The sequence below is a fragment of the Pongo pygmaeus genome, chromosome 20 (assembly GCF_028885625.2).
Source record: "Pongo pygmaeus isolate AG05252 chromosome 20, NHGRI_mPonPyg2-v2.0_pri, whole genome shotgun sequence".
NCBI classification, from domain to species: domain Eukaryota; kingdom Metazoa; phylum Chordata; class Mammalia; order Primates; family Hominidae; genus Pongo; species Pongo pygmaeus.
In genome coordinates, this window is record NC_072393.2 from 62,152,202 (window position 1) to 62,173,749 (window position 21,548).

The 21,548-nt window shown below is 41.4% G+C and overlaps 1 protein-coding gene across 1 annotated transcript; it reads left to right on the forward strand.

Moving 5' to 3' along the window:
* Positions 1–10,920: 10,920 nt before the first annotated feature.
* LOC129021114 (ret finger protein-like 4A) lies at positions 10,921–20,932 on the forward strand. Its single transcript, XM_054466162.1, has 5 exons — positions 10,921–11,206; positions 11,711–12,228; positions 18,380–18,444; positions 19,751–19,946; positions 20,858–20,932. The coding sequence occupies exons 1-5, from the start codon at positions 10,921–10,923 to the stop codon at positions 20,930–20,932; spliced, it is 1,140 nt and encodes a 379-aa protein (XP_054322137.1).
* Positions 20,933–21,548: the final 616 nt, after the last annotated feature.

Below are 21,548 nucleotides of genomic sequence, written 5' to 3' on the forward strand. Positions count from 1 at the left end.
TTCAATTGCCAATGTTTTCTGTTTTCTGCAAGATTAGTGTACTATGTGTTATGGAAGTGATGAACTAAATAAAAATTTGAATGGGACCAAACACAGTAAGTGAATTTCAAATGATAAGGACCTAGGAATACGGCAAAATTATACATGATTATGTATTCAGTTGAACCCAACAACTGAACACTGACATTGATTTGAAGTGCACACTGAGTGTTTGCCACAACTATGTGTGGTCTTAGAGAGAACTCATTAGCTTTCAAATGGAAATACTATACACCGTCTTCTATGATGGCCACAGAGTCAAATTAGAAATCAATAACAGGAAGAAATCGATAAATTCTTCACATACATGGAAATGAAATAACCACTTGTAAATAAAATCATCAAATATGAAATTACAATGGAAATTACAGCTATCCTGAGTTGAATGAAAAGCACACATTTACAAAATTTCTACATGCTGTTGAAGCTTAGTGAGAAACTCGTAATAGGAAGAAAATACCATAATCAGTCACCTTAATTTCTACTTTAAGTTACTTCACTAAGAGCAATTCAATTGTCAGCATTTTGATGAAAACCACCTAACAAGTATGTAGGAAGTTCTAGACTTTCTCACATCTTCCCGACTTCTTCTGAGCCCTCCAAATGGTTGCAAACTCTGTCCGTTACCCAGTTCCAAAGTCGCTTCCACATTTTCAGGTATCTTAATAGCAGTGCCCCGCTCCTGGTACCAATATTCTGTATTAGTTCATTCTCACACTGCTATAAAGAACTACCTGAGACTGGGTAATTGATGAAGAAAAGAGGTTTCATTAATTTATAGTTCTGCAGGTCACACAGGGAACATCACTGGGTGGCCTCGGGAAACTGAACAATCATGGAGGAAGGCAAAGGGGAAGCAAGTGGCTTTTTCACATAGTGACAGGAAGGAGAGAAAAGGGAAAGTGCCATACACTTTTAAATCGTCAGATCTTGTGAGAACTCACTCACCATCCTGGGAACGGCGTGGAGGAAATCCGTCCCCATGATCCAATCATCTCCCACCTGGTAACTCCCCCAACACTGAGGATTACAATTCAACATGAGATTTGGCTGGGGACACAGAGCCAAACCGTATCACTTGATATGATCCCACAGAATACTATTAATTTTCATTCAGTGTTTTATTTCTTAACAAATGGTGGTAAAGTATGTATAATTTACCATCTGCACCATTTGTAATTATAAAATTCGATGGTATTTATTATGTCCATATTATTTTGCCAACATCACTGCCAAAATATCCCATGGTCTCACTTATATGTGAAATCTAAAAGAAATTTGATCTCAGAAATAGAGAGTAGAGCAGTGGTTATTAGAGGCTGAGGAAGGTAGGAGGAAGTAAGGAAATAAGAAGAGGTGAGTTAATCAGTTGAGGTCAAGAGTTCGAGACCATCCTGGCCAACATGGTGAAACCCCTTCTCTACTAAAAAGACAAAAATTAGCCAGACGTGGTTGTGGGCACGTGTAATCCCAGCTATTCGGGAGGCTGAGGCTGGAGAATCACTTAAACCTGGGAGGTGGAGGTTGCGTGAAGCCGAGATAGCAGCACTGCACTCCAGCCTGGGCAACATAGTGAGACCTTATCTCAAAAAAAAAAAAAAAAAATTGACGGAAGGAAGGAATTCATAATAAACGTGGGTTTCCATTTAAAGCCAAAACATTTGTGGTAACCTCTCTCTATATCATTAGTAAAACACTTATTTCTGCCTAAATTAAAATATGATTGGATTAAGAAGGTGTGGCCTGATGTGATTAAGGTGGGAAGAGGTACCCTCTTCAATAAAAGCCTCTTGCCCATGGATGTCACTCCAAAACCAAATTATTTCAGAAGGTTTGAAGGCAAAAAAAAAAAAAAAAAAAGCCACAATAGAAGAAAGGTAAATCCAATTCTATATAATTTACATTTCTACAATGGGCAGAGAGAGAAAAGTGCAGGGAATTGGGTGATTTATTAATTCAGCAAGTGTTATGTGAAGCCATGAAGCCGACTCCATGCCACGTACAGTGTGTGCACTGAGCCCTCTGCCCTGGCAGGTATTGGCAGGACTTCAATTTCAAAACCCAGGCTGGTGAACTGACAAGGGCCTTCATTTTCCTTAATCAAATCATAGCTTCAAAGACTCTGCAGGACGCTGGTGAGTTGAGTTTTAGCCATTAACTTACTCAATTTCTCAGGTCCCGTTAGCTTTTCCCACAGTCATATGAGACCAGCTGGGGGAGTCGCAGGGTCTTTGAGCCTAGACCAGCGCTGTTCATAAGAAATAGACTGTGACCCATATATGTCATGATAAGTTTTCTAGATACACTAAAGGAAATGGAAAGAAATATGTTGAATTAATTTTAATATCCAAAAGATTTGTCATTTTAACATGGAACCAATATTAAACAGCTATGAATGGTGACTTTTTTCATCTAACATCATGTCAATCTTGTGTGCATTTTATAGTCACGGTATGTCTCAATTGAGATAAACTCCATTTCAGGGGCTTGCTAGCCACATGCTGTTGGTGGCCACCATATTGGACAGCCCGGATCTAGACCCTTTTACCACTTCAACTCTATGTGGCATAATGAACGATATTCTTCATTCCAGCTAGCATTTGAAATTCAGAAGTCAGCAGCCATGACTCTTCATGTCTGTACCCGTACTGCCTGGTACAAGGGATATCACATAGTAGGTACACAATCCCTAGAGTTAAAGAACCCCAGTTCATTCGTCTCGTGGAATCTCCACGAAGAGCCATATTTTCCCCACAGGCAGCAGCCACGGCTGAACATTCGTGAGAAGAAAGTTGTCTTAACTGCCTAGCCTGTCTCGAGAAACCTGTATTCTTGAGATGTACATACATCAGCTGCGTCAATTCACTGAAGATGGAGCCCCAAGCGGAGGGTGTGTGGTGCCCTTTCTGTACCATGGTCACTCTGAGAATGAGATCAAGATCAATTATCAACCAGGGAAGCCAACTTCCACGATCAAGGAACTAGAGCCACACCTGAGATCTGTTCTACAGCGGAACCAAGGATGCTGAAGTTCCAAGGTAAAGTATCTGCCCCACCTAGACCCTCCCCACAAAGGGCCAAGGGAAAAGCAACTGGGCAAAAGCCTCTTCACTTAATATTAGCAGGATTCTGGCTCCTAAAATTGTATGCACCTTTGAGCATCAGTGGTTCTTGCCTCTGAGTACAGAACCACCTGGAGATTTTTAAGAAAATGTCATATTCAGGTCATGTCCTGGCCCTGTGCTGTCCAACAGGGTAGGCACTAGTGGCTCTGGACCACGAGAATTGCAGTTGGTACCTAGTGGAGAGGATGCTATTCTGTACGTATTGGGTTCAATGAAATATATTACTGACGTAAATCACACCAGGTCTTTTATATGTTTTTGAATGCAGCTACTAGTACATTTACAACGAGACATGCGGGTCATGTTATAGTTCTTCAGGCAGCACTGGCCTACAACTTGAATATTTGTTAAATTGTCTGAGAATTTTATTAAAATGTGCATTCTGGTACTATACCTCTGGGATCTCCTGAGACTCAGGATTTCTGACAAGAGCCCAGAAATTTATGACAAGAGCAGCTGATGCTGCTGGTTCCTGAATCATATGTCGTTTTGGGTATTTTTTTTCCCTCCTTTACTAAGTTCTTTTTTTTTTTTCCTTCCAACTTGTATTTCAGGTTCATGGTGGTACATGTGCAGCTTTTTGCGACATGATAAACTGCACGCCTCAGGGGTTTCGTGTACAGAAAGTTTCATCACCCAGGGAATGAGCACAGTACCTGAGAGGTAGTTTTTTGATTCTCGCCCTCCTCCCACCCTCTACCCTTGAGTTGCCCCCAGTGTCTCTTGTTCTCTTCTTTGTGTCCATGTGACCTCAGTTCTCAGCTCTCACTTCTAAGCGAGAACACGTGATATTTGCTTTCTTGTTCCCGTGTCATTTCACTTAGGACAGTGGCCTCCACCTGGATCCGTGTTACTGGAGAAGACATGATTTCATTCTTTGACTGTGTAGTATTGCATGGTGTATATGGGCCACATTGTCTTTATCCAGTCCACCACTCATGGCCATCCAGGTTGATTCCTTGTCTTTGCTAGTGTGGATGGTATTGTGACGAAGATTTACATGCATGTGTCTTTATGATAGAAAAATAGGAAGCATCAAAATTTATACATTACATTGGTGCAGATTGTTTTACTCTAATTAGTCTTTTTTTTTCAAGTTGGAGACTCACTCACTCTGTCGTCCAGGCTGGAGTACAGTGGCACAATCTCGTCTCACCGCAACCTCTGCTTCCTGGATTCACGTGATTCTCCTGCCTCAGACTCCCAAGTAGCTGGAAGTACAGGTGTGTGCGACCATGCTGGGCTAATATTTGTATGTTTAGTAGAGACGAGCTTTCTCCATGTTGGTCAGGTTGGTGTGGAACTCCTGGTCTCAAGTGATTCACCCGCCTCGTCTCCCCAAAATGCTGGGATTACACGCAAGACCCGCCGTGCCTAGCCTTCAATTAGATTTTAATGACATTTGTAAAAACAAAAAAAGAAATGGAAAAACTTCTGTGGAACCTCTGTAGTGAGATTTCATTTCAGTTATTTTACTTTATGCCCCTCAACTTCTAATTAGTTCATTTCTAAAATTTCTCTTTGGTTATTGATATTTTCTATTCTGTGAGGTGTTATTCTTCTAATTGACTTGAGTTCTTTGCCTGTTGTTTCCTGTAGTTCTTTTGGTCCTCCTTAGAGAAGTAATTTAGTCTGTGGAGAGGAAGCCGAATGTCTTGAGTTCTCATAGACATTTCTTTCATCTTGTGACTTGTAGACATTCTGTTCTCTTTGTGTGCCTCCTATTTTTTTTTGTTGAAAATTGGAAGTTTTATGTGGCAGACGCAGATCAGATTCTCAAACTTCACAGGTTTTTTTTTTTTTTGTTATACTTGTGGGCTGTAGTTTTCTGTTTTTGTTTTGTTTTGTTTGGACTTAATGAAAGTATTTTGCAAAAATTCTGTTTTTTCTCCTGTGTGGTCTCAGCTCATCCTGACTGACACTTCTCCTCACAGAACTTGGTGACTAGATGACCCATGGGAGTGCTTCCTCATCTTCTGGGCAAAACATAGAACCGAAGGAATCGTGAACAAAAGAATTCAGAGCCACGGTTGAGCAATAACGTGCCCTGCCTGGTTCTGAGCCACCTCATCCATGCCCCGGCTGGACTGACAGTGGGGCCGGGTGCTGGGCAGTCGCTGACGGTGAGACCAGGATTTCCGGGTTCACCTCAAAGCCGTTTACCGTGCCAACACTGACAATGAGAGAAAGGAACACAGTTTCCTTTAGAAACTGAGCCAAGCCCTGGGTTGTCAGAAACTCTGAGCTTCTCTTCATTGTTAAAGACAAAATGTGGCACATATACATCATGGAATACTATGCATCCATGAAAGAGGATGACTTCATGTCCTTTGCAGGGACATGGATGAAGCTGGAAACCATCATTCTCAGTAAACTATCACAAGATTGGAAAACCAAACACCGCATGTTCTCACTCATAAGTGGGAGTTGAACAATGAGAACACATGGACACAGGGAGAGGAACATCACACACTGGGACCTGTCGGGGGGCGGGGGGTTAGGAGAGGGATAGCATTAGGGAGAAATACCTGATGTAGGTGACGGGTTGATGGGTGCAGCAAGCCAACATGGCACACGAATACTTATGTAACAAATCTGCACGTTCTGCACATGTACCCCAGAACTTAAAGTATAATTAAAGAAAAGAAAAAGAAAAGTCTGCTTGTACTTTGAACAGGTCCTGTGTATCAGAAGCCACCGATGCCAACCATTTATGTCTGGTTCTGTGACACGCCTGCAGGGACAGGGCATGGAGAATACAGCCCTCACTGACTGGGATGTTGAAGGACAGGTTTATTCAAACACAGAAGACCCTTAAAGTACTGAAGTGTACATGAGAGCGGGAAGGAAATCTTTACCACTGTCTTAACAGAAGCCAGCAGAGCTACTTTCTGTGAAAAGATGCAATTGGAAAAGATGTTGAAAGTGTGTGCCGGTAATCCTAATACGCTCTTCTCTAATTCTGAATGGAAGAACACCTCCCCGAAGACATGAGCATGAATGCAATTCCAGGCTGAAAGATATTTTGGGAGAATATTCCAGAGACAAGTCAACCCACTGGGCTTGGTGGTTTCCACAACTAAGGCCACCTTGTATTCTGAAAGGGAACATAAATTTTGTTCAGGATTTACTGAAAGCAGATAAAATGTAAAAGATGTTAGGGATCAGTGCTCCATGAACATGGGTCCATAAAATTACAAGCTGGAGAATAACTACTCCCATAAATGTGAGTCTAGTTTAAAAGGATTTATATAGGAAAATAAACTAATTAGAATTATGCAAGAAGAGATAAGCATTTTCTCTCTGCATGCATATGTGTAGATACGGTATGTGTGTATACATGGACATACGTGTGGCAGATTATATTATAGATCCCAATCAGTGAAGCAATGCAATGTGCAAGGATTTGAGAGAATATACGCATCACAACGTAGAGTTTCGTGTTTCTCAATTTGCCTTCATGTGATAAAAGGAATTGGGATCTGTCTTGGCTTTGAATATGAAAGAAGGGAATCCAGCCATCACTAGAGAACGATTACTGTGGAGATGATTAAATTAAAGACTATTAATTTCATCACATTAGTGTGATTATGTCCTTTTCCACCCTACCTCCAGTCTCCCACTTTTACATTCTTATCCATGAACTCTGATCACCTATCATATATTTAATACATGAGGAACCCATTTTTGAACATTTTTGAAAAAGAAATTAATCTCATTTCATTTATGTTGTGATGTAAGGGAAACAGTAAGATTGTAACAATAGCTTTTACCTTTAATTTTAGATGCTATAACTAAAAAGAAAAACAGGACTTTCACTGGCTGACTGATTGTCTGGAAACAGTTTTGGGATTTCGTTTCTAAGCTTCTTAATTAGAATCTGTACATTATAGAGAAAATGTTTTTCAGAGTTGAGTGTGGTCTGTGGAGTGTCCTATTAGTAACAACTTCTGAGTAGGTTGAACTCACCTCTTTTATTGACTTGTGAAAAAGTGTTACATTTATAATCAAAAAGTCTTTGAAAGTCACACCATTCATTTTAGAGGAATTTTAAATGTCACCCCAATTTTTAAGATTTTAATTAATTTCCAAATTTTAATCAATAGGCATAATATTCAAGATCTTATCTAAAAATTATTACATGGCAATATTTTGTCCTTGTTAATTAAAAAATGGCACTGAAAAGAAAATCGTCTTCCTTTATGGTAAAAACCTGTTCAAAAGTAACAATCTCAATGATGCCAGAATTAAATCAGAGTCTGACTGGATTAAAAAGGAGGGGGAGGGTGTGTCTAAGGTGGGTGGAGAGACCCTCTCCTATAAAAGCCCCTGGCAGCCAGCTCTCACTCCAGATCTGAGCTGTCCGCAGAAGCAACAGGAGGCCAGGGGAGAAACTCCAGAAGGAGAGGTGAGTTCAATCTTATGGAATTCATTTTTACAAAAGGCGTATGAGAGTCTAGGGGAATGCAATAATTTCTTGATTCCACAAGTGTTGTCTGAGGCCAACTCCATGACAGACACACTGTATTTCTGGAGGAGAATGGGACCTCTGCCCTGGTGACGGTTAGGTAAGTCTTAGATTTTCCATACCAAGACTAGAGAAATGACAATCTCCATTTGCTTGCATTTCATCAGAATTTGGTAGACTTTCTGAAATGATGGAGAGAGTTTCGGTGGCTGCGTTATTCAACATCAGGTTTTCCTACGGGTTTGGTATTGTTTTCCTATTCTCCCCTTCACACAACCCCTGGCAACCATCATTCTTCTCTTGTTTTCTGATTTTTTTTCCTTCGGGTTTTTGTTCCTTTTATTTCAGAAAGAGAAAGGGAAAGAAATAAAAAGCAAAGTTTGTTTAAATTGCTATTGCAGAAAAGATCCGGCCGGACGCTGGGACCTACCTCTTCCAGGATTTGGATTCATTATTTATTTAATTTTTTTTGAGACAGGGTTCTGGGAATGGAGTAATTTCCTAATTAAGCAAGTGGTGTCTGAGGCCAGCTGCATGCCATGAACATTGTATAATCCTGGGGATGCTGGGACCTCTATTCCTACCGCAGTAGGTAGGACTTGGATTTTCTCTACCTGGGCTCAAAGAAATGACAGTCTTTCTTGAATATAATCAGAACTTGGCCGACTTCATGAGATGGTGCATAGAGTTTCTGCCACTGACTCATTGAACCCCTCAGATTCTGCTAAGGATTTCGTTTTATTTTCCAAATGTCCCCTCCGTCTGGCACCTGGGAATCACCATTTTAATTCCACTCTCTAATTTTATGACTTCAGTGTTTTTAGGTTCCTAGTAAGTTAGATCATTCAGTATTTATCGCTTTCTCTCTGACTTATTCCACTTAGCAAAATGCCCTCTAGTTTCATCCATTTTTTTAGGGTGTACAATATTTCCTTGTATATATAGCACAATTTCTTGATCTATTCTTCTGCCAACATTATCGAGTAAAAGGGATTCACTGGCCAAAGCTCTAGGAGTGAATAGGATGACATCGGGATGTTTGAGAAAAGAAAAGCATTGCACTGAAATTCAAACCCTAGGGAGACAGGAGTCCAGCTCTAATCTGTCGTGTCATATTGGCTTCAAGTCAGCATTTATTAGAAAAGGTTCAGAGGGCCTGGCATGGTGGCTGAAGCCTAAAATCCCAGCAATTTGGGAGGCTGAGGCAGGCGGATCACTTGAGCTCAGGAGTAGGAGACCAGCCTGGGCAACGTAGTGAGACCCCATCTCTCCAAAATCACAAAAATTAGCTATGCATGGTGGTGCAGGACTGTAGTTCCAGCTATTCCGGGAGACTGAGACAGGAAGATCATCTGAGCCCAGGAGTTTCAGGCTGCAGTTAGCTGAGATCGAACCACTGCACTCTGGCCTGGGTGATTAAAAAAAAAAAAGGTTCAGGGGATGGATTCTGAGATCAGTAAGTAATTGATGGAAGGAAAAGGGAGGTCTGGAAAGTCCATGCGCATGGGCAGTTATCTTTTCGTGCTTCCTCGAGGGTCGACTGTGCAAATTCAAAGCTCGTTCATGTACAATATGCAGTGGAAATTTGGGCTGTGACCTCAGCAAGTTTGTTCTGCACAGACTCCAGCTGGCTATATTGGTTCTAGCCAATTTCAGCCAGTTCTTTTGTTTCGTGAACAGAGGGAGTTTCAGTGTTTCAGCAAAGTTGTTTCTTTTCTTTGTTTTCTTTTTCTTTTCTTTGTGAGGCAGGGTCTTGCTGTTGCCTGGGCTGGATGCAGTGGTACCATCTTGGCTCACTGCAGCCTCTATCTCCTGGGCTCACGTGATCCTCCCTTATCAGCCTCCCGAGTAGCTGGGACCACAGGTATGGGCCACCACACCCGGCTAATTTTTAAAATTATTTGTAGAGACAGCTCTCACGATGTTGCGCTGGCTGGTCTCGAACTCCTGGTCCCAAACAATCCTCCTTTCTCAGCCTCAGAAAGTGCCGGAATTTACAAGTGTGAGACACTGCGACCAGCCAAGTTTTTTCCCTTCTTATCTGCCATCCTGTACACTCAAAAATTTGTTAGTTACTGGTTTCTTTAACTCTTTTATTTTTATTTATTTATTTTTTTAGACGAAGTCTCGCTCTGTCACCAGGCTGGAGTGCAGTGGCACGATCTCGCCTTTGCCCATTTCATAATCAGAATGTTAGTTTTAGGGTTTTTTTTTTTCTATTGGGTTATGAGTTCTTTATATATTTTGGATATTAACCTAATATCAGATATATAATTTGCAAACACTTTTTTCCATTCTTTAGGTTTTCTTTTCATCGTCTCCCTTGTTTCCTTCACTATGCAGAACATTTTTTGTTTGACATAGTCCAAGTTATTTATTTTTGCTTTTTGTGTAATATAATGCTGTAAGTTTCATGCCACATCCAGGTGGAACAAATACTATGCCATGGGAGTTTTTGAGAAAAGAAAAGCTTTATGTTGAAATTCAACTCCCAGGGAGACAGGAGGCCAGCTCTAATCTGTCGTCTCATACTGGCTTCAAATCACCATTTATTAGAAAATGTTCAGAGGACCTGGCATGGTGGCACCTGCCTGAAATCCCAGCACTTTGGGAGGCTGAGGCAGGTGGATCACTTGAGGTCAGTAGTAGGAGATCAGCCTGGGCAATACAGAGAGACCTCATCTCTCCAAAACACAAAAATTGGCCAGGCTTATTGTGGAGGTTGAGGGTCTCCAGTGCTGTCCAGTATAAACATAATGTGATCAACATATGTAAGGATAAATTTATGGTCCAATAGCCAAATAAATGAAGCAAAATGAAATAAGCCTAAGTAAGTTTAACAAAATATAAGCATTTCACATGTAATACATTTTTAAGATTCTCTAACAGATAGTTTACGTCTCCTTTAGGTCCTCAAAATTTAGTGTCTATTTTATACTCACAACATATCTTAATTCAGATAAGCCCCATTTCAGGTGCTCAGTAGCCACATGTGGCTGGTGGCTACTATATTGGATAACTCAGCTGTAGACCATTTTGCCACTCAACTCAAAGCCTCATACCAAGCCATGGCCTTCATTCTAGCGAGTGTTTCCAATATTGGGAGGTCAGGGCCCCAATCATTTATATTTGTACTTATATTGTATCTTCATTTCCTAGTACTAGTGCTTTACAAAGAGTAGGCGATGATGTCTTTATGCAGGTAAAGATGAAAGTGTCCCAAGAACTATCAGCCATTCCACTCACGTAAGAGCTAAAACCATGCCTATTTATTCCCAGACAGTGGCCATGGCTGAACACTTTAAACAAGCAAGCAGTTGTCCTATCTGCCTGGATTATCTTGAAAACCCCATGCACCTGAAATGTGGATACATCTGTTGCCTCCGATGCATGAACTCACTGCGGAAGGGGCCCGATGGGAAGGGGGTGCTGTGCCCTTTCTGCCCTGTGGTCTCTCAGAAAAATGACATCAGGCCCGCTGCCCAGCTGGGGGCGCTGGTGTCCAAGATCAAGGAACTAGAGCCCAAGCTGAGAGCTGTTCTGCAGATGAATCCAAGGATGAGAAAGTTCCAAGGTAAGGAATCTGTACTACCTGCTCCAAGCCCATAAAGGGCCTTGGAAAAAGCAGCTTTTCAATGTCTTTCCGTTCAATACGGGCATTAGCTGAAGTCTGCAACCTAAAAGTTTTGTGATCCCAAACATCAGCTGTTATCAGCGCGCAGTATAGATTTCCACAGGATCTGTACCAATTTATAACTATGAGAGCGAACTATCATCTCCTCCTTCATCCATCCTATGTACTAAGAGGGAGAAAAACCTTTAATCAAAATATTGAATAACTTAAACAAGAATTTTTACTATGACAAAGGTGGGCTTGTTGCAATCATATTCGTACATTCTATACATAAAATTTGACTTAATCGGGGGCCAGGGAAATTCCTAAAGAAAGTTCGGATCTGAGAATGAACGTGGAATAAAAGAAGAGACAATGAATAAAATATTTGGGTCTGTGCAGTAGAAAGGCAGAGGGAGTCTTTAGTGTGTGTCTTTGCTGAACTACCGGTTCTTCTTTGCACAGTGGATATGACCTTGGATGTGGACACAGCCAACAACTATCTCATCATTTCTGAAGACCTGAGGCGTGTCCGATGTGGGAATTTCAGACAGAATAGGAAGGAGCAAGCCGAGAGGTTCGACACTGCGCTGTGCGTCCTGGGCGCCCCTCGCTTCACTTCCGGCCGCCATTACTGGGAGGTGGACGTGGGCACCAGCAAAGTGTGGGATGTGGGCGTGTGCAAGGAATCTGTGAACCGACAGGGGAACGTTGTACTCTCTTCGGAACTCGGCTTCTGGACTGTGGGTTTGAGAGAAGGACAGATCTACTTTGCCAGCACTAAGCCTTCGACGGGTCTCCGGGTGAGCCCAGGTCTACACCGAGTGGGGATTTACCTGGATATAAAAATGAGGGCCATTTCCTTCTATAATGTCAGTGATAGGTCACATATCTTCACATTCACGAAAATTTCTGCTACCGAGCCACTGCGTCCATGTTTTGCTCATGCAGATACAAGTCGTGATGATCATGGATACTTGAGTGTGTGTGTGTAATTAATAATGGCATTGCCAGTTCCCCAATTTATCTTGGGCAAGGCAACTATACACTTGAACACAGAAAACATCCACAGTAAGTGGCTGTGTGCTCGTGACCAAAGGCGAGAACTTCTCCGCTTGGTCCACTTATGGTTCAAAGGTATGGAAGAAAAATGTGGGTCTTTCAATGAATTCTGAGCTCTACTTGTATTGCTGATGAAAAATTGCATATGAAATATAAAGCAGTGTCTTTTTTTGTAACTCATGCTTATGTTTCTTTTACAATAAACGTTTAACATTTTCAGATGCATTTGCAACTGTTTTTCTTTTGCTTTGCTGTAAGATGAAGTAAATGTGTTATGGAGGTTATAAACTGTAATAATATAAATGTGACCCCCAAAATTAATTCACTTTCTAAATGACAAGGAAACACTGCCTGTTAAGCTGGTAAAAGTATGTGCCTGTATGTGTTCAGTCTTACCCAACAAATGGAAAACACACATTCATCTCCAGTATACATTGAGCATTCGCTAGCATAGACAGATGTGGCCATAAGAGAAATCACATTGACATGAAAATTGAAATAATATACACGCTGTTCTCAAATGCCAACAGAATTAAATTATAAATCAGTAACAAGAAGAAATCTGTAAAATCTCCACATACATGAAAATTAAACAACCACTTCAAAATAAAATATAAATCAAAGGTGAACTTACAAAGGAAATTATGAGTGAAAGTAAATGCACAATATCACAACATTTGTAGATGTAGTTGAGGCTTAGAGGGAAATTTATAGAAATAGACACTTATAGAATCAAGGAAAATACCCTCATCCGTGATCTAGCTTCCATTTTTATTTTATTTTATTTTTTTTTTGAGGTGGAGTCTCGCTCTGTCACCCAGGCTGGAGTGCAGTGGCCTGATCTCTGCTCACTGCAAGCTCCACCTCCCGGGTTCACGCCATTCTCCTGCCTCAGCCTCTCGAGTAGCTGGGACCACAGGTGCCCGCCACCTTGTCCGTCTAATTTTGTGTATTTTTTTTTTTAGTAGAGACAGGGTTTCACCATGTTAGCCAGGATGGTCTCGATCTCCTGACCTCGTGATCCACCTGCCTCAGCCTCCCAAAGTGCTGGGATTACAGGAGTGAGCCACCGTGCCCGGCCGATCTAGCTTCCCTTTTTAAGTGAGCAAATGCAGTGGCAAATTAGGGAAAAAACAAAACAAAACAAAGACTACAGTAGTAGTCAATGAAATAGAAAATGGATAAATGTTATATAAAATTTTAAAAATTCAAGACACATTTTTTCAGGATCAAAGTAGTAAATCTTCAGCTAGAGTGAAGGAGTGAGGAAGGGATGAATTAAAACAATGAGTAAGCAAGAGAAAAGGAGGATGGGGCAAAATCAAGAGAGGTAGAGAAAGAAGAGACAGAGCCCATTGTGATGGCTCAAGCCTGTAATCCCAGCACTTCAGGAGGCCGAGAAGGGAGGATTGCTTGAACTCAGGAGTTTGAGGCCAGCCTGGGCAACATAGCAAAACCCCATCTTTATAAAAATAATTTAAAAAAAAATTAGCTTGGTGTGTTGGTTTGCACCTGTGGTTTCAGCCACTTAGGAGGCTGAGGTGGGAGGATTGCTTGAGCCCCAGGAAGTTGAGGCTGCAGGGAGCCATGAGCCATGATCATGCCACTGCACTCCAGCCTGGGCTACAGAGTGAGACCCTATCTTCCAAAACAGAAGAGAAAATGTGACATATGTACACAATGGAATAGTATTATCCATAGAAAAGAAGAAAGTTCTGTCATTTGCATCTACAGAAATGAACGTGGAATACACGATGCTTAGTGAAACATACAGCCACAGAAAGAGAGCTATCACATGATCTCATTCACATGGAGAATCTTAAAAAGTGATCTCACAGCACTAGAGAGCAAGACCGGGCACAGTGGCTGATGCCTGTAATCCCAGCACTTTGGGAGGCTGAGGCGGGCGGGTCACCTGAGGTCAGGAGTTCAAGACCAGCCCGGCCAACATGGTGAAACCCCATCTCTACTAAAAATACAAGTACTAGCCAGGCATGGTGGTGCACACCTGTAATCCCAGCTACTCGGGAGGCTGAGGCAAGAGAATTGCTTGAACCGGGGAGGTGGAGGTTGCAGTGAGCTGAGATTACACCATTGCACTCCAGCCTGGCGGACAGAATGCAATTCCGTCTCAAAAAAAGAACTAGAGAGCAAAATGGGGTTAGCAGGGGCCGGGGCCGGGGCTGGGGCTGGGGCAGTGAGGAGGGAGGGTTAGGGAATGGTTGGCCAAGATACATACAATTTCAGCTAGACAGGAGAAATAAATACAACATGGCAACAATAGTTCATAATAACATATTATAATATTCTTAAGAAATGCTAAGGGAGGCAATTTTCAGTGTTTTCATAAAAAAGATGACAACTTTTCGAGGAAATGCATATATTACATAACTAGATTTACCCATTTGGCAATGCATCTACATTGCAAAACACCATGATGTACACAATCATTACATACAATTATTCTGACAATTTAAATAAGAATCAAACTTTACATGTTCAAGATGTTCCGTTTTACCTCAGTGAGATCCCAAAAAATTTTTTTAATAATAAATAGTTCTGTTGGTACCAGTACCATGCTGTTTTGGTTACTGCAGCCTTGTAGTATAGTTTGAAGTCAGGTAGCGTGATGCCCCCGGCTTTGTTCTTTTGACTTAGGATTGACTTGGCGATGCAGGCTCTTTTTTGTTTCCATATCAACTTTAAAGTAGTTTTTTCCAAATTCTGTGAAGAAAGTCATTGGTAGCTTGATGGGGATGGAATTGAATCTATAAATTACCTTGGGCAGTATGGCCATTTTCACGATATTGATTCTTCCTACTCATGAGCATGGAATGTTCTTCCATTTGTTTGTATCCTCTTTTATTTCATTGAGCAGTGGTTTGTAGTTCTCCTTGAAGAGGTCCTTCACGTCCCTTGTAAGTTGGATTCCTAAGTATTTTATTCTCTTTGAAGCAATTGTGAATGGGAGTTCACTCATGATTTGGCTCTCTGTTTGTCTATTATTGGTGTATAAGAATGCTTGTGATTTTTGTACATTGATTTTTTATCCTGAGACTTTGCTGAAGTTGCTAATCAGCTTAAGGAGATTTGGGGCTGAGACAATGGGGTTTTCTAGATATAAAATCATATCATCTGCAAACAGAGACAATTTGACTTTCTCTTTTCCTAATTGAATACCTTTTATTTCCTTCTCCTGCCTAATTGCCCTGGCCAGAACTTCCAACACTATGTTGAATAGGAGTGGTGAGAGAGGGCATCCCTGTCTTGTGCTGGTTTTCAAAGGGAATGCTTCCAGTTTTTGCCCATTCAGTATGATATGGGCTGTGGGTTTGTCATAGATAGCTCTTATTATTTTGAGATACGTCCTATCAATACCTAATTGATTGAGAGTTTTTAGCATGAAGGGTTGCTGAATTTTGTCAAAGGCCTTTTCTGCATCTATTGAGATAATCATGTGGTTTTTGTCTTTGGTTCTGTTTATATGCTGGATTACATTTATTGATTTGCATATATCGAAACAGCCTTGCATCCCAAAACAGAGATATAGATCAATGGAACAGAACAGAGCCCTGAGAAATAACACCACATATCTACAACTCTCTGATCTTTGACAAACCTGACAAAACCAAGCAATGGGGAAAGGATTCCCTATTTAATAAATGGGAAAACTGGCTAGCCATATGTAGAAAGCTGAAACTGGATTCCTTCTTTACACCTTATACAAAAATTAATTCAAGATGGATTAAAGACTTCAACGTTAGACTTAAACCATAAAAACCCTAGAAGAAAACCTAGACATTACCATTCAGGACATAGGCATGGGCAAGGACTTCATGTCTAAAACACCAGAAGCAAAGGCAACAAAAGCCAAAATTGACAAATGGGATCTAATTAAACTAAAGAGCTTCTGCACAGCAAAAGAAACTACCATCAGAGTGAACAGGCAACCTACAAAATAGGAGAAAATTTTCGCAACCTACTCATCTGACAAAGGGCTAATATCCAGAATCTACAATGAACTCCAACAAATTTACAAGAAAAAAACAAACAACCCCATCAAAAAGTGGGCAAAGGATATGAACAGACAATTCTCAAAAGAAGACATTTATGCAGCCAAAAGACACATGAAAAAATGCTCATCATCCCTGGTCATCAGAGAAATGCAAATCAAAACCACAATGAGATACCATCTCACACCAGTTAGAATGGCGATCATTAAAAAGTCAGGAAACAACAGGTGCTGGAGAGGATGTGGAGAAATAGGAACACTTTTACCCTATTGGTGGGACTGTAAACTAGTTCAACCATTGTGGAAATCAGTGTGGCGATTCCTCAGGGATCTAGAACTAGAAATTCCATTCGAGTCAGCCATCCCCTTACTGGGTATATACCCAAAGGACTATAAATCATGCTGCTATAAAGACACATGCACACGTATGTTTATTGTGGCACTATTCAGAATAGCAAAGACTTGGAACCATCCCAAATGTCCAACAATGATAGACTGGATTAAGAAAATGTGGCATATATACACCATGGAATACTATGCAGCCATAAAAAATGATGAGTTCATGTCCTTTGTAGGGACATGGATGAAATTGGAAATCATCATTCTGAGTAAACTATTGCAAGGACAAAAAACCAAACACCGCATGTTCTCACTCATAGATGGGAATTGAACCATGAGAACACATGGACACAGGAAGGGGAACATCAGACTCTGGGGACTGTTGTGGGGTGGGGAGAGGGGGGAGGGATAGCATTAGGTAATATACCTAATGCTAAATGACGAGTTAATGGGTGCAACATACCAGCATGGCACTTTTATACATATGTAACTAACCTGCACATTGTGCACATGTACCCTAAAACTTAAAGTATAATAATAATAAAAAAAGAAAATAGTTCTGTTGAAACTCTCTCGTGAATTTTCCTTTCAGTTATTGTACTTTAATGTCCTTAAATTGCTTACTGGTTCCTTCTTCAACTTTCTCTTTATTCATGTTCTCTATTTGATGAGGAGTTATTGCTCTGGTTTATTTTCATTCTTCTGCCCTTGGTTTTCTTGAGTTGTTTGTGCCTATTTAATTTAGTATTTGGAGAGGAAGCCCAATGTCTTGGCTTGCTGATAGTGTTATTTTTTCTTAGGACTATTATAATTTCTTGTGTGCGTGCCTCATATTTTTTTGTGCGAAAAAGTGGACATTTTGTGTGGCAAACCCTGGACATCAGATTCTCACCCCTGACCAGGCTTTTTTGTTGCTGCTGGTTGTGAGTTGGAGTCTTCTGTTTTTGTTTTCATTTTTTGTTTGGTTTGAACCTTTGTAAACTAGTGTGTAAAGGTTTTACTCTTTCTTCTGCATGGCCACTGAAGTCTCTGCCTTCTGGTCTGCTAACGAATTGATGGAGATTTAAAAAAAATGCCTGAGCCCAAACCCAAAATTCTCTGAAGCTCTTTGCCATGGGATCCCTCTAGGGGCCTAGCCAGGAATTTTTTTTTATTATTTTTATTATATTTTTATGTTTTATTTTTTTTTAAGACGGAGTCTAGCTCTGTCGACCAGGCTGGAGGGCAGTGGAGCCATCTCGGCTCACTGCAACCTCCGTCTCCCAGGTTCACCAGCCAGGATTTTTACAAGTCTCATTTTAGCCTTCATTTCCTGCTTGCCTGGAGCCTTAGGATCATCAGAGGTAAAACATAGGGTTTCCCAGATTTTTGTAATCTTGCATGGACATGTATGATTGAACTCAATCCTTGGTATACCTCAGTGCTATTCAAAGCCCTTACTATCTCATGTAATTCTTCCCCCAGACTCTCCCTTAATAGGCTTTTCATTCCGTCATCTGTTTTCCCTGTTATCCCTTAGCCAGGCAACTTCAGCAAGTGTATTTGTCTTTAAGGGCTTTTAATGACACTGGCACCCCCAAGAAATCGGCTTTAGTCTGTGTAGATCTAAAAAGGGTGAAATAAAGGCAAGCCCTTGAGCCAACCCTTCAAGGAACCACTAAGATAGATGGAGGCACACAACAATTTTTTGAGAACAAAGATTCTTCATCCTGTGGCACCAGCGTGCTCGTCTGGGAATGATGGACGCCACGTTCTCAGCAGCCATCAAGCTGAAGAGTGGGGAAGAGTAGGTGGGTGAGTTAACATGCCACCACTCAGCTGGGCGCAGTGGCTCACGCCTGTAATCCCAGCACTTTAGGAGGCCGAGGCGGGCGGATCATGAGGTCAGGAGATCCAGACCACCGTGGCCAACATGGTGAAACCCCATCTCCACTAAAGATACAAAAATTAGATGGGCGTGATGGTGGGTGCCTGTAGTCCCAGCTACTCGGGAGGCTGAGGCAGGAGAATCGCTTGAACCCGGGAGGAGGAGATTGCAGTGAGTCGAGATCGTGCCACTGCACTCCGGCCTGGTGAAAGAGCAAGATTCCGTAAAAAAAAAAAAAAAAAGCCACAGTGGAAGAAAGGTAAATCCAATTCTATATAATTTACATTTCTACACAGGGCAGAGAAAGCAAAGTAAAGGGAATTGGGTAATTTATTAATTCAGCAAGTGTTGTGTGAAGCCATGAAGCTGACTCCATGCCAGGTACAGTGTGTGCCCTGAGCCCTCTGCCCTGGCAGGTATTAGCAGGACTTCAAGTTCAAAACCCAGGCTGGTGAACTGACAAGGGCCTTCATTTTCCTTAATCAAATCATAGCTTCAAAGACTCTGCAGGACGCTGGTGAGTTGAGTTTTAGCCATTAACTTACTCAATTTCTGAGGTCCCGTTAGTTTTTCCCACAGTCATAGGAGACCAGCTGGGGGAGTCGCAGGGTCTTTGAGTCTAGACCAGCGCTGTTCATAAGAAATATACTGTGACCCATATATGTAATGATGAATTTTCTGGATACACTAAAGAAAATGGAAAGAAACATGTTGAATTAATTTTAATATCCAAAAGATTTGTCATTTTAACATGGAACCAATATTAAACAGCTATGAATGATGACTTTTTTCATCTAACATCATGTCAATCTTGTGTGCATTTTATAGTCACGGTATGTCTCAATTGAGATAAACTCCATTTCAGGGGCTTGCTAGCCACATGCTGTTGGTGGCCACCATATTGGACAGCCCGGGTCTAGACCCTTTTACCACTTCAACTCTATGTGGAATAATGAACGATATTCTTCATTCCAGCTAGCATTTGAAATTCAGAAGTCAGCAGCCATGACTCTTCATGTCTGCACCCGTATTGCCTGGTAGAAGGGATATCACATAGTAGGTACACAATCCCTAAAGTTAAAGGACCCCGGTTCATTTGTCTCGTGGAGTCTCCATGAAGAGGCACATTTTCCCCCCAGGCAGCAGCCACGGCTGAATATTCGTGAGAAGCAAGATGTCTTAACTGTCTGGCCTGTGTCGAGAAACCTGTATTCTTGAGATGTAGATACATCAGCTGCATCAATTCACTGAAGATGGAGCCCCAAGCGGAGGGTGTGTGGTGCCCTTTCTGTACCATGGTCACTCAGAAGAATGACATCAAGACAAATTATCAACAGTGGAAGGCAGCTTCCACGAGAAAGGAACTAGAGCCACAACTGCGGTCTGTTCTACAGATGAACCAAGGATGCCGAAGTTCCAAGGTAAAGTATCTGACCCACCTAGACCCTCCCCACAAAGGGCCTAGGGAAAAGCAACTGGGCAAAAGCCTCTTCACTTAATATTAGCAGAATTCTGGTTCCTAACATTGTATGCACCTTTGAGCATCAGTGGTTCTTGCCTCTGAGTACAGAACCACCTGGAGATTTTTAAGAAAATGTCATATTCAGGTCATGCCCTAGCCCTGTGCTGTCCAACAGGGTAGGCACTAGTGGCTCTGGACCACGAGAAATGCAGCTGGTACCTAGTGGAAAGGATGCTATCTATACCTATTGGATTCAATGAAATATATTACTGAAGTTAATCTCACCAGGTCTGTTTTATGTTTTTGAATGCAGCTACTAGTACATTTACAACGTGACATGCGGGTCATGTTATATTTCTTTAGACAGCACTGGCCTACAACTTGAATATTTGTTAAATTATCTGAGGATCTTATTAAAATGTACATTCTGGTACGACACCTCTGGGATCTCCTGAGACTCAGGATTTCTGACAAGAGCCCAGAAATTTCTGAGAAGAGCAGCTGATGTTGCTAGTTCCTGAAACATATGTCGTTTTGGGTTTTTTTTTTTCCCTCCTTTACTAAGTTCGTTTTTTTTTTTTTCCTTCCGACTTGTATGTTAGGTTCATGGTGGTACAGGTGCAGCTTTGTAACATGATAAACTGCATGCCTCAGAGGTTTGGTTTACAGACAGTTTCATCACGCAGGTAATAAGCACAGTACCTGAGAGGTAGTTTTTTGATTCTCGCCCTCTTCCCACCCTCTACCCTTGAGTTACCCCCAGTGTCTCTTGTTCCCTTCTTTGTGTCCATGTGACCTCAATGCTTAGCTCTCAGTTCTAAGCGAGAACACGTGATGTTTCCTTTCCTGTTCCCACGTTATTTCACTTAGGACAGTGGCCTGCAGGGACAGGGCATGGAGAATACAGCCCTCGCTGACTGGGATGTTGAAGGACAGGTTTATTGAAACACAGAAGACCCTTAAAGTACCAAACTGTACATGACAGCGGGCAAGGAAAACTTTACCACTGTCTTAATAGAAGCCAGCGGAGCTACTTTCTGTGAAAAGATGCAGTTGGAAAAGATGTGGAAAGTATCTAACACTGAAAACAACCCCGCGAGTGTGCCCGCAATCCTAATACACTCTTCTCTAATTCTGAATGGAAGAACTCCTTTCCCAAGACATGAGCATGAATGCAATTCCAGGCTGAAAGATATTTTGGGAGAATGTTCCAGAGGCAAGTCAACCCACTGGGCTTGGTGGTTTCCACAACTGAGGCTACCTGGTATTCCCAAAGAGAACATAAATTTTGTTCAGGATTTACTCAAAGCAGATAAAATGTAAAAGATGTCAGGGATCAGTGCTCCATGAACGTGGGTCCATAAAATTACAAGCTGGAGAATAACTACTCCCATAAATGTGAGTCTATTTTAAAAGGATTTATATAAGAAAATAAACCAATTTGAATTATGCAAGAAGAGATAAGCATTTTCTCTCTGCATGCATATGTGTAGATACGGTATGTGTGTATACATGGACATACATGTGGCAGATTATATTATAGATCCCAATCAGTGAAGAA

What these genes read in the sequence shown, in the direction of transcription:
- LOC129021114 (XM_054466162.1), top strand. Translation starts at nt 10,921, where the DNA reads ATGGCTGAACACTTTAAACAAGCAAGCAGTTGTCCTATCTGCCTGGAT. An exon ending in ATGATCATGGATACTTGAGT is followed by an intron (nt 12,229 to 18,379) that starts GTGTGTGTGTAA and finishes CTGTGGCACCAG; the next exon opens with CGTGCTCGTCTGGGAATGAT. An exon ending in AAGCTGAAGAGTGGGGAAGA is followed by an intron (nt 18,445 to 19,750) that starts GTAGGTGGGTGA and finishes CTTGAGATGTAG; the next exon opens with ATACATCAGCTGCATCAATT.